The sequence below is a fragment of the Hippopotamus amphibius genome, chromosome 4 (assembly GCF_030028045.1).
Source record: "Hippopotamus amphibius kiboko isolate mHipAmp2 chromosome 4, mHipAmp2.hap2, whole genome shotgun sequence".
In the NCBI taxonomy this organism is placed as follows: Eukaryota; Metazoa; Chordata; class Mammalia; order Artiodactyla; family Hippopotamidae; genus Hippopotamus; species Hippopotamus amphibius.
The window spans coordinates 136,136,791-136,162,758 of NC_080189.1; the positions used below are offsets into that span (position 1 = coordinate 136,136,791).

General features: G+C 39.7%; 1 protein-coding gene across 1 annotated transcript in view; it reads left to right on the plus strand.

The window, feature by feature from the left end:
* MKX (mohawk homeobox) overlaps positions 1 to 13,781 on the plus strand; it is a 65,011-nt gene extending 51,230 nt beyond the window's left edge. Inside the window, exons 5-6 of the mRNA XM_057733363.1 lie at positions 13,456 to 13,489; positions 13,595 to 13,781. Coding sequence (XP_057589346.1) covers positions 13,456 to 13,489; positions 13,595 to 13,781 — 221 coding nt within the window. The remainder of the gene's footprint in view (positions 1 to 13,455; positions 13,490 to 13,594) is intronic.
* The last annotated feature ends 12,187 nt before the right edge of the window (positions 13,782 to 25,968 follow it).

Here is a 25,968-nt window from a genome sequence, read left to right on the forward strand (position 1 = left end):
AGCAGTGATACAGTTAAGGTCTTTTAGGTAATGTATGTTTTAAATAGTTATTTTTTTCCTTGTGGAATTATATGTTAGCTCATCATAGAAATTTTTTACTAGCAAACATTAGAGACCTATCTTTTAAGAATTGGGCATTTCCAAAGCTGTTCCCCCAGATCCCAGTGCCACATCCTATCTTGAGTAAAGACCTTCACATTTAAAACTTTTTCCGAGCAATTAAGAGTAAACACTCTAGCATACCCGTATGATTGCGTGGGTGACATGTGTAAGCTGCCAGTCCCATAACAGCTACATGTGCCAACCCCAAAAACGAACAGCAGAAGACCAGTTGCTGACATAATCCTGGAATTTGCCTTGGTGTGCTCATTCCCGCTCTCAGCGAAGATTCCGTCCTAATGTTTTGCATATTAAGGCTACTAAGCAACTTAAGTGACCTTCTCCAAGCCTTTGCAAAACCGAAGTCTCCATAATATGCAGTCTTGCCCTTTGGGGAATTTTCCTCACTAGAGCGTCATAGACATAACACGCCTGCCCGTGACCCAGCGGAGACAATTCAGTGCACAAAATATTTTGAATTGTGTTATTCGTTATCTGTTCCATGTCAGGGTAATTCTTCAACATGTATCCAAGTTTGCTGCCACTACAAAAAAAGAGTATTTGCAATTGTGGGATAATTGTAGCTGCTCTTTATTGAGAATTCCTGCTGCCTACCGTTTTGCAGTGACTATTACTGATTTCTGCAACAGTCTTCATTGTTCTGTATTTTATATCTATTTTACAGATGAGAAAAAAATTGCGACGGCAGAGATATTAACTGACTTGCCCCAAACTGCTTGCTAATAAGCAGCAGAACCCCGAGCTCTCTGGTTCCAGATCTGCTCTCTTCCCAGTGCACCTTGATGTTGGAGGAGTGAAGCATAATTAAGTGAATTCCGCCCTTCACAGTTCGCACTGATTAGCAGGGAACAGGTGCACTCAATTTCTCAATTCAAGATAAACCAGAAAAAGCGTGAATCCCATTAAAAGCAGCTGTAGGAATTTGAGTAACTAATTGGTTATTCTCTTTCCCTGTCTTAAAGGTGGCTAATGTTAGCATGGAATTTCCATTGGAATAATTTTTCAATTAATCATAAACTGGGACTCCCATTTCTAAAGCAGCCTTTTGACAGATGCTTTCAACACTTGCCCCACACAACTCCCATTACCTCCTTTTTTCTCCAGTATAAAAATAATCATGCTTCTTCCATTTCTGGGCCCACTTTCTGCTTTCCCTAGCCCTGCTAATTATTTTTATAATGATGATGATGATTTCTCATGTAAATAATAAATTCAGTGCATTTTCATCCTTCATTTCTTTATGCTTCTCCTGTGGGCTCCTGTAAATCAGCACAAATACAGATTCCTCATGCCTTTCACTTTGAAAGAAAGGATTTTTGTGCATCCTTTTCTCCAAATAAGAATCGATATATTGTCTAAAAAGCTATCTTATAAAATAATTTTTTATTTTTTAAAATTAATCTCATGACTTTATTATTTTTTTCTAAGCAGATCATTCAATTTTTAAAATTGAAGAATAGCTGATTTACAATATTCATATTAGTTTCAGGTGTACAGCATAGTGATTCAGTATTTTTACAGATTATACTCCTTTAAAAGCTATTACAAGATAATGGCTATATTCCCTGTGCTGTACAGTATAATCCTTGTTGCTTGTCTATTTTATACACAGTCGATTGTATTTCCTACTCCCCAGTCCCTGCCCCCTTCCCTCTCCCCACTGGTAACCACTAGTTTGTTCTCTAGATCTGTGAGTCTGCTTCTGTCTTTTTATACACATTTGTTTGTTTTATTTCTTAGATTCCACATATATGTGATATCATTCAGCATTTGTCTTTTTCTGTAAGATGACTTATAAACCTCCTAAAGTAGAATGAAAATCAGTTAGATAATATGTCCAATTACTTAGAGTTTGGAAAAGAAGAGAAATACTTTTTCTAAAAAGCCCTACCAACCAACTCCTATCCCCATCCTGTGCTGAGGGCTGTGTAATTAAACACTGCCCCGAGGCCTGCATGGAACGATGGCTCACTTCTTCCTGTGTGTTTGTAGCATCCTGTGTTCTGCTCCCAGTGTGGGTGGCCTGGGAGGGATGGTTTCTCCTCTCTTGTTCAGTAGATGCCTTCCGTTCTTTGGCTTTGGACCCATGTGCAAACCGTATGTGTAACAGAGCGTGGCTCACACCTGCTGGCTTTAACTGGGTGTGCATCTGGAATCACAGAGGGTGCAGAGAGCAACGCTGTGGCACATCTGTAGTTCCAGGAGCCTTCACAGCTCTTTAGTGTTTGTGAGCAACTCTTCTGCCCTCAAATCCAGGGCTGGCCCCTTTGCTCTGCTGTCCCAAGTGTGGAGAAGTGACTAGAATCACCATTCGGGAGGGGAGAGGCCACATGCCTGCAAGAGCTTGGGAATCCTGCAAGGAATTATGATTTTCCTGGCTGTTATTACCCAAAGAAGGGGCAATTTTTTGTGCTTTCGTGATGAAAATCTGTCGTTTGTTTACTGTTGAGTGTGAGAGCCAGGCTCTTTTGTACAGTCCTTTGATTCAAAGCAGTGACTACGATCTTCTCCACAGTGCCCATTCATCACCTATTTCTGGTTGTCTGGAGAGAATTTAATCCGTACATCACTTTTCAGTATGTATAGTATATCCCAGCACCAAACCCGAAAGTGTGGTTAAGTGTATCTGGTTGGTCCTAGAAATGTAATTTTTGTTTCTTTTCTCTTTTTTCATACAGCTTTCTGCTTTTCTCTCTTTTGTTTATTTTTAAATTAGTTTACACAACTGATTGTTAAAATATATTTCTCTCTAAAGTACATGAAAGGGCAGAAAATATCAGGAATAGCAGAGGATTGCTTTTAGTCCAAAAATAAAGTTGGATTCATTGTCCATTTCTCTAAGTCAGTCATTTTTAATGATTAAAACAAATGTGTTTTCCCTTTTATTTTTGAGGAGTCTTATTTAGTTATAAAACAGCCTATGACATTTATAGGACATTATGTATGGCAGCTGCTTGGCATTTAAATTTATTTAAATCATGCAAACATGCCATTCTTCTGCGTTTAAATTTCCATGAAACGGCTTTGCAAGAAATTTTCTGTATGTTATACTCATTCTTCTTTTTGATAGTCATCAAGCTCTGGTATTTTTTTCTTTTTATCTAAGATCCTAAGAGGGTTTGCTCCTTCTTTCTTTACAATTTCTTTGCTTCATGTTTAAGTACTGTAGTTTTACTACCTTGTGATAGAAATACGCCTCCTGAAGACTGCATTTCTTGGGGCTGTAGTGTGGAGCCTGTACGTCTGATTTGGGTCAGCACTGGTGGGTGGTGGTCCCCGCACAGGAGGAGCCCCTGTGCTCTGCAGAAAGAAGGAACTCAGCTCAACCTCCAGCAGACACCCGGCCGAGGGTCAGCCCCAGTTCTCAGCTTGTCCCTGGACCTCTGGGTGGCTTCAAGGAGATGACTTTGATCCCTTCAGCCCCTTGGTCCCAGGTGCTCTGCCATTTCTGCTCTTGTTCAGAAGCCGAGCCCCCAGCAGGCCCAGAAAGGATGCCCCCATCCTCCGATACTGTACTGATTTGGGTCCTGAAGTGACCATGTTGTTTGCGTGCTGGTTCTGCTCGCCTGTTCCTGTTCCTGTTCCTCTTTAGAGATCATGCAGCTCCAGTTACCTCTCAGGGCTGCTGTAAAAAAAGCAGATTAAAAATAACCAAAAACTGTTTGTAAATCTCATCACAATGTATAATAAAACCATGCTCTGTTCTTTTTGAGGCAGGCCTGAACAAAATATTCTACTAAGGGCAGCAGAAACTAAGTTTACTTTAGTTTAGAAAAGCTTTTTATCCTACCCTAGAAAGAAAAAAAATTCCACATTAGGTTGAATAATTACTTTTTGATGACCTCCATCTGGATTACTATTTGTCACCCTATTTTCCCAAAGGAAAATTAAAAAAAAGAAATGACTCCCCAAAATAAAAGGCCCCACCATCACAGCAATATAGAGCTGGGCCTACGTGTTTATTTTCAAAACAGAAAACACAGATCTTAGAAGTCTGTTATTACCATAGCTATTCCAGTTAGAAGAATGAGGGTGATTTGATTATTCTGAAGTATCGTGTATACATTACAGCGAAAATCTTGGGTTCCTGTATTCTCAACTTTGTATTTGGAATGACTCTCCCTGAATTATACATCACAGCATGGCAAAAACTGTAACACCTGGGGAAAGTAATGCAAGTAAAGTTTTATTAACCCCCTCCAAAGGCATTTTTTTTTAGCGGTATTATACTCATGTTTAAGCAAAAATAGACAAAAGCATTTTGAACCTGGAGTCACCCATTCCTGAACGGCATTTTCTTAATACAGATGTTATATCTGCTGCTGATACGAAGGTAGAATCGGGGACTTGGTTCATTAAATGCAGCCTCAACTGCTTCTGAGCCATAGGGCGCTGGGGGTGGGTGGCGGGGGGCTAGCTAGTGAAGGTCGACTGACAGCGTCACTTCACTCGCGGAGTTGTGACGCTGGAGCCCTTCCTTTGTGTCAGGCTCTGTTCCAAGAGCTATACACTAGGCACCTCATTTAATCCTCCCTGCAAGCCCGCGAAGGAGGGGTTACCCCATTTATAGGTGAGGACCGGAGATGCAGTGCACATCAGTGACTCACCCAATGTCCTGTTCCTAGTAAACCCACCAACTATTTCCTTATGGTCCTAAGACACATCCTGTGCCTTAGAGAAATTATTGTATAAAAAGGTGGGTCTGATCTATACAATGATTTGTTTCCTCCCCAAACAGATCAACTTGTTAGGTGTAAGCAACTTATCCCCTACTCTCTTCTAGACATTTCTTGTATCCTACCGTTAGGTGATAGCAGTGGAATAGGATCTATATGCGATTGGAATTTATAAATGGTTTTGGGTGTAGATTCCTGGTGATTATCTGGCCTTCGGTTGGTCAACACTGGTCATCATGAGGCTTCTAGACTAGAGGATGCTCGGACCTACAGCCTCAGCCTCGGCCTACAAGGCTTCTTACCTCATCTGTACACTTCCCTCCTTTTTAGCTTCTCCTGCCTTCAACACATCATCAACAAAAACCTTCCCAATTTCCATTTGAAAGTCCTTCCCCACCGTAGTTTAGACTTTAAATGACTCTTTCTGAAATTAAAAGCAGAAAATCACAGAACCTTTAAATGTAGAAATGTGTGAACATAGAACATTGACGTGCCAAGTATAGTTTTAACATTTTAACTGTATTAGGAACATCAAAATGTATTTGAAATGTAGGAGGACTGGTAATACTGTTCATCTTATGTCTAAAATATGCTTCTTTTCTATTAATAAATACAGCAGCTGAACTGTGAGTAGAGAACTGTCATTTGCTCCTCTTCTGAAAGATCCAAGGAGTTGGCGGACATCACCTCTCTTGTTGTGTCATTTCTGGTGTTAATGCATGCAGACAGGTTTAACAGCAAGATCTTATAGTCTGAAGTGTCATTTCTGGAGATAGTAATTTAAGGAATTTGAAAAGCATGGCCATAATGTGAGCCAACCCAAAGATACGCTACAGTTCATATATCAAAGCAAGAGTACTTTTTGATGATTTTTCAGATACTGAAGAGCTTAAAAATACATCAATGGAGCCAGACTTCCCAGCCAATTTCTAGACTATAACAAACGCACATTTTCCCATTTAAAAGGCCTTTTTTTTTGCTGAAGAAAGTCGTTTTAGAACTTCATAACCTAACACTATTCAGCTATGTATTTATTAAACATCAGCCTCCTAGGACTGCGGTGTGGAGGCTGTTAAGTAGCCCTTGTGCTCCTGCAGAACTTGGAGGATGAATGTCAATGTTGGGACATTGGAACAAGGTTAAAGTTTAGCTAAAAATCAGAGAAAGTCCACCCTGTTTTCAGAACTAGTCGCCCACCTTGCCGTAGAAGGCAGCACTTTTATAAACAATTAATGTTCCTTGCAACACACAGGCACACACAGAAGTTACTTCTGTATAGTTAGGAAGTCATTTTCTGAGACTTTGGCTAGAAGCCTAGCTTTCATGGATGAAACATTTGGGGTAACATCTCCAGTATTCCCCTTGAGAAATGAAGTAACAAAGCCCATTAGACACTTAGAGGTAGTAGATATTCTTTAATGTGGCTCCAGCGCTCTTTGTCTTGGCATGTTACAGTGCTTTGGCACAAAAGAGCATCAGAAAAGCCACTTTGTCTTTGAAGATGATAGATTCTGCACACTTAATCCATTAATCTGAGCTGATGGGCTTTGCCCAGAGTTAAAATATCTCATCCTTACATGATGGTTTTCATATTAAATCTCTGAACAATACTAATTTTTCTGGTGACTGCATTCAACCCCATATTCTAGATGTAAAAAATACAGTGAGAGGAGAGGTTCGTTTTTAAGAAATTTTTACAAGGATTTTGGTATATATGCTTGAGCTTTCCTCTGTGTTTTAGAAAATATGAAATCACATGGTCCTCATAACAACCCTGAGTCCAGTGTGATTAGCCCCACTTCCTAGGTGACAAAATCAGAGCACAGAGAGGTCAAGCAGATGGCCAGCTGTCACACAGAGAATCAGTGGTGGAGCACGGATGCCGCCTGGCTCCAGGGTGGGCTCCACCCACTGCCCCATGCTGCCTCTGTACCTCACACCAGACCACCCTCATAGATAGTAATGACGTGCTAAGAATAGAAATGAGAATATTGAACATTTCCAGACCCCCTTCCTGGTTACTCACCAACAGTTTCCTCCCCATAGACTGCATTCTGATCTTCAAAGTGAAGTCTCAGGCTGAAAGTTTTCAACTTTGGGAAGGTGGAGCCTTTGAGATCACAGAGGAGCAGTCTTGGTAATGGGACTACGCCGAGTTAACTTAGCATTGAGGACATGAAATACCTTTAGTGGAAAAAGATGGAAAGTGGAGTTGAGACAGCCTAATTGGGTGGCACTCTGCTTCTTTGAAAAGTTACTTTCAAGTTACCAATCCCACTTCCTATGCCTTTAGTCCTCCAGTCCAGACTGATGAGGTCAGAACCACTGTGCGTTTTACCAGAACAAAGCTTCAGCTGGGAATTAATAAGGAGGCACCAGCCTCAAGTTCTTTCCCTCTGCATAATCAGAAAAGCCACAGGAGGGCTCTGTAGCTCCCTTACTGATAACGAGCCCGCCGACACCTAGAGGTTTATCCACAGGCATGGGTGCCCCCGGGACCCTCAAGATGTTCTGCCGTTGTTAATGAAAACATAACCTGTCCTGGAAACTTTGAAATGTCACCTACGCCCGTCTTCACTGTTGGTCCAGAATAGAGGGGTGTGGCTTCTAAGTTTTTATTTCCTGGGAGGAGGTAGGAGGATGCATTGACAGAAAGGCAGTGGAAGATGGGGACCCTGTGGACCCAGGATGTCTGGCACCATTAGCTGTAGTGAGGGGCCAGCCCACAGGAGAGGTAGCAGGAAGGAAAAGAATCTTCAGCCGGATGGGGGGAAGTCGTGGCTGGAGGAAACATTGGCTTAATTTTTGGAAAAGATTTTTCTTTAAACTCTGAAATAATTTTGGAAGCCACTCATTCTTTAAGGTCCCAGGATAAATAATTTAACTAGCAAATTGCAAAAGGGAAAAAAAATACCACCTCCATCCATGAAGATGAGGTGGGTCTCATTTTTATAATTTTAACTCTTCCGAAAGACTCCAGTAATCCTTCCATGAGCAATAGCCTTGATATTCACCAAGTTTTAGTGGCAATCTCTTCCTGTCATGCTGAAGTTTTAAAGTGTAATTCACTTTTGGTCTGTGGCACTGGAAAAAGCAGTTTAATCATCAACAGATGAATATTACAGGTTGTTGGGTAGGATTTTTTCCTTCCTTTTTGAGCAAAATCACTTAGGATGATTTATCTTTACTCCTTCAAAAGCTCTAACTACTCCAAAGAGAGGATAGCCACAAACATTTCCCCCAAAAGTGATGCGGCAACAGCTGTCTAGCAGTTACTTCACAGTAATTCACTCCTGCTGATGCAGGAGTGATTGTAGGAATATCACATCTATTAAAATGTCGCTCTAATTTAAAGTGTGAGGATGAGCTCTACAGAGCTTTAGATTTCCTATTCTGTGATTTGAACCAATTTTTTAATATTACAGATTAGTAAGGAGGGCAAAAAGTCTTTTTTTGTATCTCTATGGTCTAAAATACTAGCAGAAAGTACAGAATAGGTGTTTAATCGGTTTTTTAATAGGCTTTCTATGTAAACAATGCGTTAGACTTTGCCAACTGAGATCACTTAAATGATGAAATGCTAGTAACCGTTATTTTAAAGATAACCCCTTGTAACATTCGAGACTCTTGATACTCCATTTTAAACTGGGTGAAGCTGGATTTTGAATTCGTTCAAAATTGTTTCTTTTTCACAGGCAAAGAAACCCCAAAAAACAAAACAAAAAAAACAAAAAAACCGCTGCCACATCAGGGAAGCCAAATGATAGCTTATTATCTTATTTGTTAACAAAAGGGTAAGGAAAAAGTAGAAACTGAGTGAAAAAGCAAGTTCTAAAACACATACGAAGTGACTCCTCTTTAAAAAATGTAGATACACTTGCTTTTGGAGGCCATACATCCCAATATTACTTTGAGTTATCCCCAAATGCCCTTTATTTTCTCTTTTACACTTTTTCCTGGATTTTCTGCAGCAAGCCTGCCAGACGTTCTTATTAAAGAACAAAAAATGCTATTTTTAAAAGTAAAGAAACGTAGAGTGGCGGTGGCTATGTGAGCCCAGCCCAGACCCTGTGCGTGGGGAAGCAGAGAGAGACCGGATGATGGGAACAGGGGTCTGTCTGGTGAGAGGTCCTGCAAGCTCAGAGCATTCGGTGTTTCAGAATCTTCAGTGAGGCTCTATATCCGCCCACTCGGGGCAGGCTCCTTCTTTCTTTCTCTCAGTTGTTCCAAGTATGTAAATAACTCCAGAAACTGAACTGGTGTGCCAAGGGCTCCCTGGACCTCTGAGATCAGAAACACTAAGGCCTGGAGTCCACACCTGCTGTCTCCAGCAACGGCCCCGAAACCCACTAAGCGTGAGAAGGCAAAGTTGCCAACATCTGGAGCTCTCTCTCCATTTTAATTTAGGGAAACATATAAAATATGATGTTTAGATCATTTAATTTAAAATACTCATATTCTTAATCTTAATTTTATTGACCTTTCAGCGGTGTGAGTAGTATTTTGTGGAACATTTCAAAACATTCCTAACTTTAGGACTTACCGATTTTTAAATTTGAAAAATAATCTCAGTCCAAAGGATTTGGCCATATTTTTGTCTCTTTTTATGACCAGAAATATTACCTTAGGAATATATATATGAGAATTAATATTTCTACACTGCATTTCTCAAACTTGAATGGACACTTTGCCCACAGGGCTCCGTGCTTATATATCTCAAGTTGCAGTAGAACTGAATTTTCTTTATAATTGTTTCTCTGCTTAACTTTATAAGGAAACACATGTCCAAACTGAGGATAGCCCCATTTTAAGTTTCAACATGGTTTGGGTTTTACAGCATCCAAGATTTTCCTAACTATGCACCTCTTTTTTTCATTCCTTTTCTTTTTTGGTCTCAAAACACGCTCTTTTGGCTGGTTCAATAAGTTTTTCCTGCCAACCAGTTGCTTTTATGGTAATTGACAGCGTAGCTGATTTTTGGAACCTTAGGATCTAAAAAGGCATTTTAGCTCAGACGTGGGGGAGGCTGAGCCAAGCTACTTGCAGAGTAAGAGGCGCAGCTGAGAGGGATGCAGGGCAGGCGGACCCGCCGCTGCGCACGCGCAGTGAGGGGCGGCTCAGCCGCGCTCAGAACCCTTCTCCTCCTGTCAGATTCTTTCCTAAGCTGCTGGGTGCCACTTCCTGAGCTGGAGGGAGCCGGCAAGACCTCCTGTCTGCTGAAGCGGCGTTGAGTGGTGGTCCAAAAACCCACCCTTCTTTAAATACTGACTATTGGCTGAAGAGGCACAAAATACTTGAACCAGATAAGCGCTGGCAGGTTTATACTTCAAAGGAAAAGAGCACATGGAGAAAAAAAATTTTTTTCACCATTAACACAGAGTTCCCCTCAAATGATCTCAGTTCTCTGAAGCCTCTGGGGCATTTCCCCAAATTTCATCTCAGCATACGGAATAGAAGCAAAAGTCTCCCCAGATTCCCAGGTCGTTACAGTCCTTTGCTGTCCTACAAAAGCACAAATGTTTCAGAGTAAAAGGGCCCCTGTTTGCTGTCTTGCTTTTGCTGGTTCTTCTGGGAACTGCTGCTCAGCGGGAAGTGGCTCTCGGATGCATAATACCCCAGCGACTTGGGCAGCTCACCAGCAGCAGCAGTAGGAAAAGCACGCCCTTCTAACACCAATTTATATTTCACACCAAAACCACCCTCGGCACAGAGACCCCCAAAAGCCGCTTCTGACCCCCGATAGTCAGCTTTTCCTTGTTGGTTTGAAATCTTTGACATTGAACTTGGTTACGTGCTGTTTTAACATTGATTACTGATGGAGGAGTAAACTGTTTCTTCTCTTCATTCCTTTTTATGAAGCCTTTCTTCCGATGCTGGGAAAGGAACCTGAATCCACACCTAATGACAATGAACTAAGCGCCCCTCTGCCTTAGAAATAGGATTCATCTTTATTGCGAGGACATTGTTGAAATGCATGAAACTAATTAAGAATACCCGGAATGGGGTCTCTGTGTTTACACTTCAAAGGTATTTTCATAGGCACCAAACTGTAAAACACATACACCCCAAGAGTAAGCAGAATTTTATAATTTCACAGTTAGATGTCATAAACTTGTTTCTTGGTGGCAAGATTCCTGCAGGCAGCCACGGGTAGGGGGCCAGGGTGGGGGTGAGGCACAGTGCTCGCAGTGTCTGGCCAGCCGCAGGGCTGCACATCCTAATTCATGCTTCTCCTTAGACAGAAGCTCTCCTGGACCTTCCAGGGACCTATGTGCAGAGTCTGCAGCCACAGGCTTCCTGCCTGTCATCCACACTGTAATCATCTCCGTCAACCATCCTGGGGGAATCTGATTCTGGTTCCCTCTGTGCACGCAAGACAGCGTCGTTCATAAGCCAGAGCATCAGTTACATGGTCTTTTCTCAGTTATGTTTTGTTATTTCCCTAATGCTATTTAACCTGCATGGAACTTATTCTGCTTTTGCCAAGTCTTTCCATTGGATAAATATCTCCATAGCCTATTGCTGCACTTTGGCAACAGAATTGTTGCAATTTGTGGGCAAAATTGAGCAAAGGCCTAATTCTTTTCTTTCCTCTCTGTAAAATGTCTGACGTTCTTAGCTTTTCTTGTCCTAAACAAAGGCATTGACTTATTCTCTGTTTTGGTAGTGCCTTGTCTCTGTCATTACTGAGCAAAGATTTGCAGATAATAGCACCAAATGAAGAAAGACTTGACGGACGACAGAGACTTGCTGTCCACATGTAGAGTCGCTAACATTGAAAGAGCTAAAACACAAGTGCTTGGAGTCGTGCCTGGCACACGGGATGCGATCTGTAAACGAGGATTATCAGAGTTCTGTGAATTCAAAGTTGTCATTCTTTTTCTTCTGCTTACATAAGTAATATTATCATTCCAAGATTATCAAGCAGCAGAGGTGTAGCTAACCATCTGGGCCGACCACGTGCAGGGGCCAAGAGATTAAGAGGCTAACAGGGCTTCCGAGGGTGACCAACTGCTCACAGATCCAGTTATCTTCCCAAAGATCCCTAAAACGAAAGGAAACCAAAGGGACTAACATTTATTGTTCCATTTGGGGCCAGACACACTTAATCTCATTTATTTTTCATAACAACCTTGTCATGTAGTCACTAAGTGCTTTTGTTTTGTTTGCTTGTCTTTTTTTTTTTTTTTTTTTTTGGCGCGGGGGTCACGTGGGCCTTGAGTGAAAGGTTGTGCAAAGAGCTCACAGTGGCCGTTCCTGTTCCCCCAGTCTGCGCTGCATGGCCTGACTCAGGATGTGTTGACAGGTTTCCCTGATTCTTTTCATCCATCGAGGGCATCAAAGCTTAGCTGCCTTGTTGACATGGTTGCATCCCTGGGAGATGTCACCCTGGTTGGACCATGTTATGACCGTGTTCACGTTCTCCCCCTAGGTCTCTCCTAGTTCCACAGCTCTCTGGGAGCCCAGGCTTGGAAATTAGGCGGCATGGCTTAACTAGCCTTGAGCATCACAGGGGAAAAGACTGCCTTCAGAAATACCGAGTAAGGGGAGGAGAAGAAAAGGAAGGGACTTAGGGCAGGAAAAGACAGCTTTCCAGTGGCCATGGAGCTCAAAGACGGCTGTGAGCAAACTCCATGGTCTTCGTGCTTCCTGTGGGGGCACGGTGCCTCGTTCTGTAGCCTCTTCGGTGGTGCTTTTTGGTGGTGATGGTGGTGGCGGCAGTGTCTTAACCACTGTGTTTTGGGGTCTCTAAGGCTGCTGGGGCTCCCGGCTGCACTCTTTATTCTTACCTCCCAGGCCACGCTGCTGGCCCTCCATACCCTCTGGAATCTTTCCCTCCAGCAGGTCTGTTTTTGTGTTCCCAGTACCTTGTTCTTTTGGCCAAAGGAGGTCCGCCAGAGAGGCTTAATCTAGATCAAGAACCCATTTCATCTTCCTTTCGATGACGTGGTTTTGACAGACATTAGCGATCTGAGTGCAGGAGCACGTCTCACTTTGGTTTCCTGCCGTGGCAGCACGAGGGGTCCGCGTGGGGCTCACAGGCCAGTGCCTGCTTATTCTGATAGCCAGGAACCCTCGGGTGCTGTCAGCATTGGGTCTGTTATTCATCTGCTAACTCGCCAGAGGGGACAATTTGCCAGGCTGTTTTCTGGGTCGAAGGTTTGATTTGCATGAAATCATAGACTGCTGAGCCAGAGGCACCCGGAAGACCATCTAGGAGCCCCCTTATTTTGTAGTTCAGGGAGCTGCCCGCCCCAGACCTCATGTGGCATTACGATCTGCCCAAAGGTGCGCGGCAGGTGATGAGGGGTGGGGGCGAGACGGCATCCGGCCCCCATACAGTCAGCCCTCTTTCCCTGTACCATTGCCCTCCTTACGAAAAGGCCCAGTCAATGTCTCAGAACAAATTAACCTCAGGTTTTTGTATATTTATGAAAGCTACCTTTTATTCTCTATTACCTGTTCTCATCTTATTCCTGCTTCTCTGCAAAGAGATTTTTTTCACATCTTCTTTGTAAAAAAAAAAAATGCATATATAATCAATTTTCAGCCATGTTTCCTGACAAACTTTTATTCCTCGTAATTAATGATGAAAGGCCTGAGATTTAAAAAGAAAGCAAAAAAAGAAGAGTCATGAAATCTTTGTTTTTCTTTACAGACACTCTGGAAAATGGATCCAGTAAGGGTGACAGGTGAGCAGTACGTTTTTATTTGCCATTTGTGCTTTTCCGTGATGGTCTCCTCTACGTACACTGCAGTGAGTTTGATCATTTTCTCTCTGTTCTGCTTAAATCCAGTGCAGCTAATAGAAAGGCGCCGAGCAAGGACGACACATACTGGAAGGAGATTAATGCAGCCATGGCCTTAACAAACCTGGCGCAGGGACAAGACAAGCTGCAGGGGACCGCCAGCTGCATCATCCAGAAGTCGTCCCACATTGCAGAGGTGAAGACAGTCAAGGTGCCCCTGGTTCAGCAGTTTTAAGAGTTTGTCACTTTTCAGAACGACGGCTGTTCTTCGCGTCAGTGTTTTTTCAGAAACCCTCATCCTAAGAGCTGGAGCAGGAGTGAACATGACTCCCTTTCAAACCTCTTCTTATTTTTAATTATCCTAACTATATCATGTAGTTGCTTCTATAAAAGACATATAAATTATAAAACCTCACTTTAATCAAAAATATTAACTTATTTTATGTTACTCCAAATATGCATAAAATGTCTGCGTTGCCAGTACAGTAAGTGCCTTGCTTTCCCGAAAATAAGCTACAACGTGGGCACAGTAGAGCAGCTGTGCCTTAAAATGACAACACCACAACACTTATTAGACTGTGAGCGCCATTCCAGATGGCCTGCCCATGCCAGGACTGAAACCAGAATTGCTGAAAGCCCTTGAAATGTATTCACTAATTCACATGTTAAAACTTGGAAATCTATTCAGCCCAAGTGAAATGTTCCTTTAAAAAAAATTCTGCTGTATAGAAAATTGTTCAGTGTGCTTTATACAGTGACAGTGAGAATTCTATGCATGTATCTTGCCTGCATAGCTGGTAGCTTACAAACTTCCAAAATAAAAGATTCAGGGATCACATAATGTGTACATTCAGGAAAAATGGCAATGAATGTGATCAGAAAAAAAGTTTTTAAGCACAGCTGGAAAACACCCCAATGCTCTTTAGAATCGATTTGGATTTTCTTTTTCTCAAGTTGTGCCGAAGTTTTCAAAAACTTTATTAGCTTAATAACTCGAAATTTTCCTGTGTAAAACTAAATCTCTAGTTTACGTTTAAAACATAATCCTGTTTGCATTGGAGTTCAGTGTTTTTTTGTAATGGAAACTGTTTTTCGTATAGAATAGCTAAAATCCTGTTATTTGATTCATTTCAAATTACAATTGCTGATGGACAACTTACACTGCATTGAAAACAAGGCAATAAAAGAAATTTATGTCTGTGAATATACATATACACACAAAATTGATTTTTAAATTTAAAACATATGGAAAACAAAACATTGAACAGTCTCTGAATTTTGCCAAATAGGACATTAAGGTGAAATCATGCATTAAAAGAAAGAATATTTTGTTTCTAAATTAGACTATCATTGAGTGAGAATAATCAATATCAAGAAAGAAGGTCTTTTTCAGTCAAATATTAATATTCTAATCAGCTCGGGGAGGCTTGAAATTTGAATAAACAGTAGAGATGCCAAATATAACACAGTATTTGTGCTCAGAGACGTAAAAAGGATTTGACTCTTTTATGGTGGGATGCTTTTTCTGGGTATGTAATCTATTTTATAAATTTGTTTTTTTAAACTGGAAAGCGTTTTTGTGAGTGTGAATGACAGCCAACAGTGCAGCCACGTGGTGACATTTTTCTTTATTTTGCAAAATGCTTTTAAAACCAAAGGCTGCTGTAGTTGATATATGGACAGTATCAGTCTTGATATAAATTGTAGGACACTTTTTCATGTAACATAACATTTGGGGATTGGGTTTATTTAGTGTAATGAAAATAATTTGATATAAAAATATTTTGTATATATATATTTTTACTTTGTTTTCTAAATTGCTGTTTGCAGTAAGAGTAAGTGCAAAGCAAGATATGTAAGTTATGACTGTATGATCAGATGAAGTATGAGTTCTTTTGGTTTACAAGTTCCTTAAATAGTTACAGACCCATGATAAAAACTTTGGAATCTTTATAAAATACTTTTGCCAAAATGTGATCATGTCAGTGAAAACTAAGGACAAGTACTTCACTCTTTTTCATACTATTATAAGTTATTCTGGTATTAAATATTTTAATAAAATTGTTTTTGTTTTTACATATTTCAGTTAGAGGAATGGATGCTGGTTGTTTTTTTTATTTGAATTAGTCATAATTCTTTTCTACCATCTTTTCAAAAAGAATCAACAAATTTGTTCTGTGTTATAAACCATGGATGTCAAGCCAATATAGGACAGCTCTTCACATGGTTTTTTTTTTAAATACCAAAGCTTGGAGTCTGGCCTGTAAATACATCGAGACAATTTTATGATTAGCACATCCTTGGCATAATATCTCCAATTGCAATTACTTTTCCTTTATTTTTTCCTTTTTCTCCTTTAACATTTTCTGGAAATTAAAGTCCCCCCAATCCTTTAAAAGAAGTTTCAACAATGCTGAGTCAGCAGCTGAGTCTCTAACTCATAATTTATGTGGTAGAGAAATAGAATTACCTCTAGTCTTTGTTTTGCCATGTGTAATCATTTTAATAAAATTAATAACTGCCAGGAGTTCTTGACAGATTTAAAATAAAAGTTAATTTCTAGACCTCAATAATCATATGAATTTTGTTTTCCTTTGAGAGTTGACCAGGTGGAGAGAGAAGTAGAACAGAAGGGTCCATTATGTGCCGCAGTTCTCCTTCAGCTGGTCAGGGATATGATATGGGGGCACTGCATTTGTATTAGGGTGGCATTTCATCACCTTAGACTACCAACCTGAGGTGGTCAGGTTTTAAGACCTGAGGAAAAGAAAGTAGGATGCTAACTATTAAAATACATAACTTTAAAATGAACATTTTCATTAAATACCTTCTTCCAGTAGCTGATACAATACACATTATTACCAGAGAGAATCTTGCCTTTGAGGCTAGACAGATGTATGTTGGCATCCCGGCTCTGCCCCTTGCTACTGTAGGAGCCAGACTCAGTCACTCTTGGCATCCGTTTCTTCATCTGCAAAGTGAGAGGAATGAGTTATACCCCATAGAGTTTGCCGCAAGGTTTAGAGATAATATACAATATATAAAGTGCCTACCACAGTGCTTGGCATTTAATAGGTGCTCAATAAATGGAAGGTATTATCACATTATTTGAATTCCCTAATATAGGGTTTATGTGCAAGAAAGTAGAAATAGAAATGGAATATAAGATGTGGGTAGTTTAATAAAGAGCCTTGGGAAAGGAAAGCTATCTGACATGAAAGATTACAGTGAAGTGGTAGAAGCTGGTATCAGAATTAGACCTTCAAGAAAGATCATTTTGTTAATGTTACTTTGAACTTCCTGGAGAAAAGCTTATGGTAGAACCAAGGTAGGGAAGAACAGGAAATGCAGCATGTGCATTGGCTTCCTTCATTCTGGTCAACAAGAATTGCTTTCCCCTCTGTTGGTCCTGCTTGATCCTGTTCAAAATGACTAAGAACTCAAGCTGCTGTCTGTACTTTCTGCCTGCTCCAAGTAGCAATGTTTAACAAACAGTGGCAACAGCCATGGTCTGCTTTTAAACTCATCCAGCTCGACGGCATAACATCATGAGAATAAACACACAGAATAAGAGCAAGCTGCCCAGACTCTTCTGTCTGGGGCTGCTCAGGTCGGCCTTGCCTGGGAAGGCAGTGTGGGGTGGTGGTGAGAATTTGGGCTGGCACAATGTGGCTTTGCCTCTTCACTCCTGAGTGACTTTGGGGAATAAGTATAAGCCTCTGAACCCAGTGTTTGCATCTATAAAACTCGATCTATGAAATTTACGTACTCCAAAGGTCTGTTATGAGGATTAAGTAAGACAGTAGATAGAAAAGTGCTTTGCAAACTGCACGGTACTGTACAAATGCTAACAATTATTAATGTGTTCCAGATGACTCTGAAAGGCCTAACATCCCATAATTTTTGGCAGTATAAATTGTGGTTTCCGTGAAGCATATAGGACCCCTAGATTTTGAAAAGACTTGTTGTGATCTACCATCTTTGGGCCATTTTGAGCACAAAGAGTCTTTTGGTCCTGTACTTCTTTGTAATAGTTATGATCAGAATTAAGCCATTGATTGTCACACTAGGGGACAGAGTCCTCACTTCACCACTTCCTAGAGATGGACTAAAAATTTGGTTTGGGAGGTGTGTGCATTGGCCACAGTAAACTTTTTTTTAGGGTGAGAAAAACAGATTTCTGAGTTTGGAAAAACAAGCTGATGTGTTCTTACATCTTCACACAGATGACTCCATGGAAATTCATCCCATGTAAAGATTGTCTCAGTAAGTCTTCTGAAACAAATCGCAGTCCAAATTTCCAGTTTCTGGAAATTTGATCTGCAGTGAGCCTGATTCATGACTTTTAAACAAAAATTTTTAATTCATGTTTTAAAACACTGTAAGTGTAGCGTATGCTAGCTGTAGAGACATTTAAGCAGTACAGAGGGACACAAGAGGAAAAGCCCCATGCTCTCTCTCTCTACAATCCCAATCCCACATCCCAAAGATAACCATGGTTCACAACATCTTGTGTATGCTTTCAGAAACTCTATATATGTACAGACTTGTACTTTTTATATTTCTCCTGCTTTGCAACACTTTTTCCACTCCATCCTGTGTGTGTGCATATACAGTATATATGCATATATACCGTATGTAGATTTCCTTATTTAAAATGAATGCATAGGGCTTTGGTTTGGGGTTATTAAATTTATCCAGCAAATACCCCTATGGACTTTTGAGTTATTTCCAATTTTTAGTTATTATAAACTAGTGCTATTCAAAGAGCTGTTTCACATTGAGATAAGGAGCTTTCACCAAAATACAAATCAATATACTGTTTTCTTAATAAGAAAGTCTTCCTATGAAAAAAAAAATTGTCACCTGAACTCGTAGTGCTCCTAGAAGTGTGGTCGATTTACATTCTGGCCCCTGATCTCCTGGCAGACTAATAACCAGCCGTCTATAGATTATCAACGCTGTGCAGACCGTATTTGAGTAGCACTGTTATAAATACTGACGCAGTGAACATTCTCGTGTAGATATGTCTTCAGCCACTTACATGTGGAATAGATACCTAGATGTGGAAATAATGTGTCAGACGATAGGTACATTAAAGTTTTTGATGGATGTTGCCAAATTACTGTTTTAAAGTTTTGCCATTTTACACTTCTAGCAGTAGGGTGTGAGTGTCTGTTTTCCTCCACTTGGTCAAAACATTGAATATTACTAAACTTTTCAATACTTGACAATGTGATAACTAGAAAATATCTCGTCATTGTTTTAAATTATACTTTTTAAAGATGAGTGACATTGTGCATAAGCTTATTGGCCATTGGTATTTCCATTCAGTGAACTGCCTGTTTGTCTGTTTTCTTTCCTTCCTTTGTTCCTTGCTTCCGTCCATCCGTCCATCCGTCCTTCCTTTCCTTTCCTTCCCTTTCCTTCCTTTCCTTTCCTTCCTTTCCTTCCCTCCTTCATTTCCTTCTTTCCTTCCTTTCCTTCCTTTCTTTCCTTTCCTCCCTTCTTTCATTTCCTTTCTTCCTTCCTTCCTTCATTTCTTTTTCTTTCTTTCCTTCTTTCTTCCTTTCTTTCTTTCATCTATTTGTTAGTGATTTGTATGAGCTCTTTGTATATTTAAAACTTCAATACCTTGTCTATAATATAGATTGCAAATATTTTCCCAGTTTTTAATATATTTTTACCTCCCTTATAATATTTTTAGAATTCAGGGCCTTAAACATCACATGTGCATATACACAGGGTGTGTAAGAAGGTACTACATATATTTGGTCACCATCAAAGCAGTGGAGCTCTAGAGCCAGACTGCTGAGGTTCAAAGTCTATCTCTCTGCTTACTAGCTCTGTGATCTTAGTCAAGACACTTAACCTCAGTTTCCTCATCTGTAAAATATGAATCATAATAATATCTACTTCCTAGCATTGTGAGGATTAAATTATTTATTATATATGAGAGCACTTACAACGATAGTACCTGGTACACAGTTAGTGCCTAGATTGTAAAAAGATTCATCCAACTTTTCTGCTATTAGTTTTTTAGTTTATTTTTGTATGTTTAAATCTTGTATCTATTGGCAATTTATTTTGGCATTAAAAGTGAGTTAGGCACTCCTAAAAATTAAATACTTATGTGTAAATCTAACAAAATATGTATAAAGATCTATATGAGGAAAACCACAAAACTCTGATGAACAAAATCAAAGATCAAAGAAGAACTAAAAACAAATTATTCCATGTTAATGGTTGGAAAGACTCAATAGTGTCAAGATGTTAGTTCTTCCTAATTTGATCTATAGATTCAGTGCAATCCCCAGCAAAATCCCACCAAGTTCTGTTGTAGATATTGACAAACTGATTCTAAAGTTTATATGTAGAGGCAAAAGGCCCAGGCTAGCCAACACAATATTGAAGAAGGACATAGTGGGAGGACTGACACTACCTCACTCCAAGACTTACTATAAAGTTCCAGTCATCAGGGCAGTGTGGTGTTGGTGAAAAGAACAGACAAATGCAGCAGTGCAACAGAATAGAGAGCCCAGAAATAGACTCATACAAATACAGTCAACTGATACTTGGCAAAGTAGCAAAGGCAATATAATGGGGAAAAAGCAGTCTTTTCAACAAATTGTGCTGGAACAACTAGACATCCACATGCAAAGGAAAAAAAAAAAGAATCTATACACAGACCTTTCACTCATTCACAAAAATTAATTCAAAAATGGATCACAGATCTAAATGTAAAACGTAAAACTATAAAACTCCTAGAAGATAACTCAGGAGAAAACCTTGATTAACTTGGGTTTGGTGATGACTTTGTAGATACATCACAAATCCATGATACATGAAACAATTGATAAACTGCACTTCATTAAAATTAAAAACTTGTGAAAGACAATGCCAAGAGAATGAGAAGACAAGCCATAGAATGGGAGAAAATATTTGCAAACAACACACATGATAAAGGACTCTTACCCAAAGTATACGGAGAACTCTTAAATTCAACAAGAAAACCTGATTTTAAAATGGGCCAAAGATCTTAACAGACATCCCACCAAAGAAGATATACAGATGGCAAATAGCATATGAAAAGATGCTTCACATCATATGTTATCAGAGAAATGCAAATTAAAACCACAATGAGACACCACTGCACACCCATCAGAACAGCCAAAACCAGAGCACTGACACCATCGAATGCTGGTGAGGATGGGGAGCAACAGGAACTCTCATCCACTGCTGGTGGGGATGCAAATTGGTCCAGCCACCCTGGAAGACAGTTTGGCAGTTTCTTACAAAACTAAACATACTCTTGCCATATGAACCAGTAATCATGCTCCTTGGTATTTATCCAAAGGAACTGAAACCTTGTCCACACAAAAACCTGCACATGGATGTTTATAGCAGCTTTATTCACAGTTGCCCCAAATTTGGAAGCAACCAAGATGCCTTTTAGTAATTGAATAGATAACCTGTGGCAAAACTAGATAATGGAATATGACTCAGCACTAAAAATAAATAGCTATCAAGCCATGAGAAGACCTGAAGGAAATTTAAATGCATATTACTAAGTGAAAGAAGCCAATCTGAAAAGGCAATATACTGTATTATTCCTACTGTATGACATTCTGGAAAAGGCAAAACTGTGGAGACAGAAAAAAAAGGTCAGAGTTTGCCAAGGGTTTGGGGATAGGGAAGAATGAACAGGCAGGGCACAGATGATTTTTCAGGGCAGTGAATACACTCTGCATGATACCATAATGATGGATACATTTGTGCAAACCTATAGAATGCACAACACCAAGGGTGAACCCTAATGTAATTTATGGACCTTGGGTGATAGTGATGTTTCATTGCAGGTTCATCAGTTGTAGCAAATGTACCACTCTGGTGGAGGATGTTAAAAATTGGGGATGTTGGGGACTTCTTAAGTGGTGCAGTGGTTAAGAATCTGCCTGCCAATGCAGGCAACACAAGTTCCATCCCTGCTCCAGGAAGATCCCACATGCCATGGAGCAACTAAGCCCGTGTGCCACAACTATTGAGCCTGCACTCTAGAGCCCATGAGCCACAACTATTGAGCCTGTGTGCCACAATTACTGAAGCCCATGCACCTAGATCCCATGCTCCACAACAAGAGAAGCCACTGCAGTGAGAAGCCCACACACCAAAATGAAGAGTAGTCCCTGCTTGCTGCAGCTAGAGAAAGCCCATGTGCAGCAATGAAGACCCAACACAGCCAATAAATAAATAATATAATAAAAAAAATAGGGGAGGTTGTGCATGTGTAGGGGGCAGGGAGCATATGGGAAATCTCTGTACCTTCCCCTCAATTTTGCTGTGAGCTTAAAAATGCTCGAAAAAGATAAAGTCTTATTCTTGCCCTGTCACTGGGTTCATCAGTACAGTTTTTTATTATTATTATTATTCAGTATATATGAGTTAGCATACAGTATTTGTTTTTCTCTTTCTGGCTTACTTCATAGGATGCAGATGCAGAGAATGGACTGGAGGACATGGGGTTGAGGGGGGTGGGGCAAAGTGAGAGAATGGCATAGACATATATACACTACCAACTGTAAAATAGATAGCTAGTGGGAAGTTGCTGTATAACAAAGGGAGATCAACTCTATGATGGGTGATGCCTTAGAGGGCCAGGACAGGAAGTGTGGGAGGGAGTTGCGGGAGGGAGGGGATATGGGGATATATGTATAAATACAGCTGATTCACTTTGGTGTACCTTAAAAGCTGGTACGTGAGTGTAAAGCAATTATATTCTAATAAAGAGCTTAAAAAAAAAGATAAAGTCTTAATTTAAAATAAATAAATAAATAATAATAAATAAACTAGATTTCTAGCTCTCTCCCAAACACCCCTACCCCTGCAAAAGAAAATCTAGCTGGTCTCAAACTATTTACTAGATAATCCTCTAATCTAAATATTTGCTTCTCAACTCTCTATTGTCTTTTACTACAGTAGTGAGTATAGAACCCTTCATTACTATTCTTTTTTCTCAGAATTTTCCTGGCTCTTTCCTCATCTTAACTTTTAAAGATATACATGGTGAATTATTTTTTCAGACCACCACTCTCCCCAAAATTGGGTTGGTATTTGTTGATCACATGAAAATATAGATCAAGTTACACTTTGCAATGTTGAATTTTATTGTCCAATTTTCTTCTTTAATTTGATTCTCAACAAGTTTATTTTTCTTCATATGTCATTAATTTATTCACTGGTGTTTATTTTTGTGTTGCATTGTAAATGGGATTTTTCCATTTTTATATAATCTTAATTACCATTTGTTTGTAGGCAAACTATTGATTTTTAAATATTTTTGTTAGCTAGCCACCTTAATTGGAAAATTTTAAATTAGTTTTCCAGATATTTCACTTTGATTTCCAGATATACATATTTTTCCAAACAATGAAAATTTATAGACCCTTTCTGAAATTTGTACTCTATTTTTCTTAACCTTCTGGCATTGACTAACATTTCCAGAATAACTTTTAAAGATAGGGGTGACAGCCCCTTGTGTATTTTTTCTTATATTAATGGGATAACTTCTAGTGTTTAAATATTGTATATAAGAATATACACTGGGTTGAGATAGTTATTCTTTTTAACATTTTAAGACAATAATCTTTCCTTCTTGACTTACTAACAGATTTTATTATAAATGGATGTTGAATATTTTTCTAAACATTTTTATTAAATTGTAGCATAGAAAACCTTATAAACCATAAGTGTACAATTCAATAAACTTTTATAGAGGAAATATAATTGCATGGCCAACACCCAGATCAAGATAAAGAACATAGAAAGTATTCTAGAAGCCGCCCTAAAGGTAAAAATTTTTCTGACTTTTGTCCATTTTTGAAATTTAAATAAATGGAATCACAGGGTTACACTCTTGTTTTCTGTCTTCTTTTGCTCAATATTGTTTGTGAGACCCATGCATCTTATTGCATACAGCAGCAGTTCATTCTTTTTGATTGCTATATACTATTGCATCAATATGTGAATATACCACAAATTGTTAATATATCCAACTGTTAATAGACATTTCCATTTTGGGGGCTACGACAAATAATGCTACTATAAACATTCTTGCACCTTTCTTCTGGTAACTTTGTGTATTTTTTGCTAGGTAGGTGTGAACTTGTTATGTTCAGTTTTAGTGGATATTATCAAAGAGTTTTCTATAGTAGCAACACCAGTTTACATTTCTACAAGCAGGACATGAGAGATCTAGTTGCTCTACAAAGTTTGTGGAGCAAATTATTTTTAATGTTTTAGCCATTGTGGTAGAATTGCAGAGGCAACTCATTGTGGTCTGAATTTGTGTTTTTAGCATGAAAATAAAATAATATTAAATATATCAATATTATGTAATATTAACATTTAATTTGTGTTTCAATATGTATTGACTATTTGGATATTGTGGAGAGCCTGTTCAAGTTGTTTGCCCATTTTTAAACTGGGTTGTCTGTTTTTTCTTAGTGATTTTCAAGTGTTCTTTAATACATTCTGGATATGAATACTTCATCAGATGTGTAAGCGTGTGTAGCAAATATCTTTCAGGAAAAAAAATCTTGTCTAATGCTACAGTTGAGTTTCTTTGAACATATTTGTTTGTTTGTTTATCTTCAGTTTGTAATAGTTTTCATCCAACAGTTGCTTCAGTAGAAACTGTCTGCTCTGTATACTACTTTTATTATTCCTCCATCCAGCTGCTCAGTCGCCAGCTTTTCATTGCACACTCAACGGTTTCTTCAGTTAGAAGCCCAGGTCTGTCTTAAGCAGTGGAAAGCTTACAATAGGGGGTGGGCCGACATTTTCAGCCCTGGGGATCAGGGGGTAGCCCAGTAGCAAACTGTCATCCCCTGCTAAGGTGCCCAGAGGCATCCCTTCTGCTCACCAGGCTGCAAAATTCTGCAAAAAGTAGAAAGAAAGCCAATTGCTCAGCAATCTCACAGCACTCTGAGGGGCAGGACCTCACCCCGACTAGCTGCCTTCTTCTCAGAGACCTCTGCATGTCCACAAGTCAGACATTCTCCACGAGCTGGAGCTTGCTGCTTACCACGGGGCTCTCCTCTATAACGCATCAGGTTCTAGTTGGACAGAAGAAACACAGGAATGACCGCCCTCCCTCCCTCCTTCCCTTCCTCCACTCCTCTCCCTCCTTTCCCTTCTTTCCCTCTCCTGATTGCCCTTCTCCTCCCTCTCCCCATCTCTCTCCTCCAAGGGCCAAGTCCTCCCTCAACTCCACAGCCTCCGCCTGGGAACTCAAGATTAGCCTCGCCGCGGAGCTGGTCTGGGGCCCGCAGTGAGGTGCACACTGGGGCTGCCGTGTCCCCAATCTCTACTCCTTGAGCTGCACTGTTTAAGCACTCTCTGTTGGATCCCCAATATGAAAAATAAAGTAACTTCCTCTCATTCTCACATGCCATTTAAACAACGTTCTTGTAAGTTTACAATGTCAGGATCTATGCTACTTAAATTATTCTCTGAAACCATGACTCCCACAGTTACTGAAATGGCTTTAATGCTGACTCTGAGTCCTTTCATACAGTACCTCTTCTTCCCGAGTTCTGTTTTGATTTCTCTCTTGGTTGGATGGATTTGGTCGTTTTTCTCAAAGATGAGCTCATGAATGCTGCACTCCCTCAAGTTGAAGCTGTCTTCTGTTCCCTTATACATTCATGATATCCTAGATAAGCCTGAGGTCTTACGCTTGCCCTTGGAAATCTTATTACTGCTCCACTACTAAGTGACAAATTAGATATTACCATGGGGAACTCTGATCCCAGCCTTATTTGCCCCTGATACATTACTTGATTTTTTTTTTTTTTTGGCCTGAATGCCCAATGCCCATACAAGTCTTTGTTTACACCTAAAGTTGAGTGACTTAACAATAATGTGTTCAATATCTGAAGCATTCTAGAGCATTCTCTGTCTCTTGAATCTACAAACTGAAATCTAATTTATTTCAGGAAAAAAATTCTTATATCTAAATTTAATTTTTTTTTTCTTTTTTTCTTTTTTCTTTTTTTTAGGTATGGAAAGATTCAGTCTCCCCATGCTTGCCTTTATTTTTATTTATTTATTTATTTTTGGTCACACTGCTCGGCTTGTGGGATCTTACTTCCCCAACCAGGGATTGAAACCTGGCCCTCGGCTGTGATAGCACAGAGTCCTAACCACTGGACAGCCAGGGAATTCCCCTGAATTATTTCTTAAGTTACCTTTTTATGTTCTCCTCTTCAAAATCACCAATTTGCCTCATTTATTTATTCAACTATATGTACTATGCTATTCCAGGTACTCTGCTAGGTGTTGAGTATCAGTACCGTATACTAACAGAGTATAGCAGAATTCTAATTAAATCCTCTGTGTCCATCTTTCATACCTATTTTTAG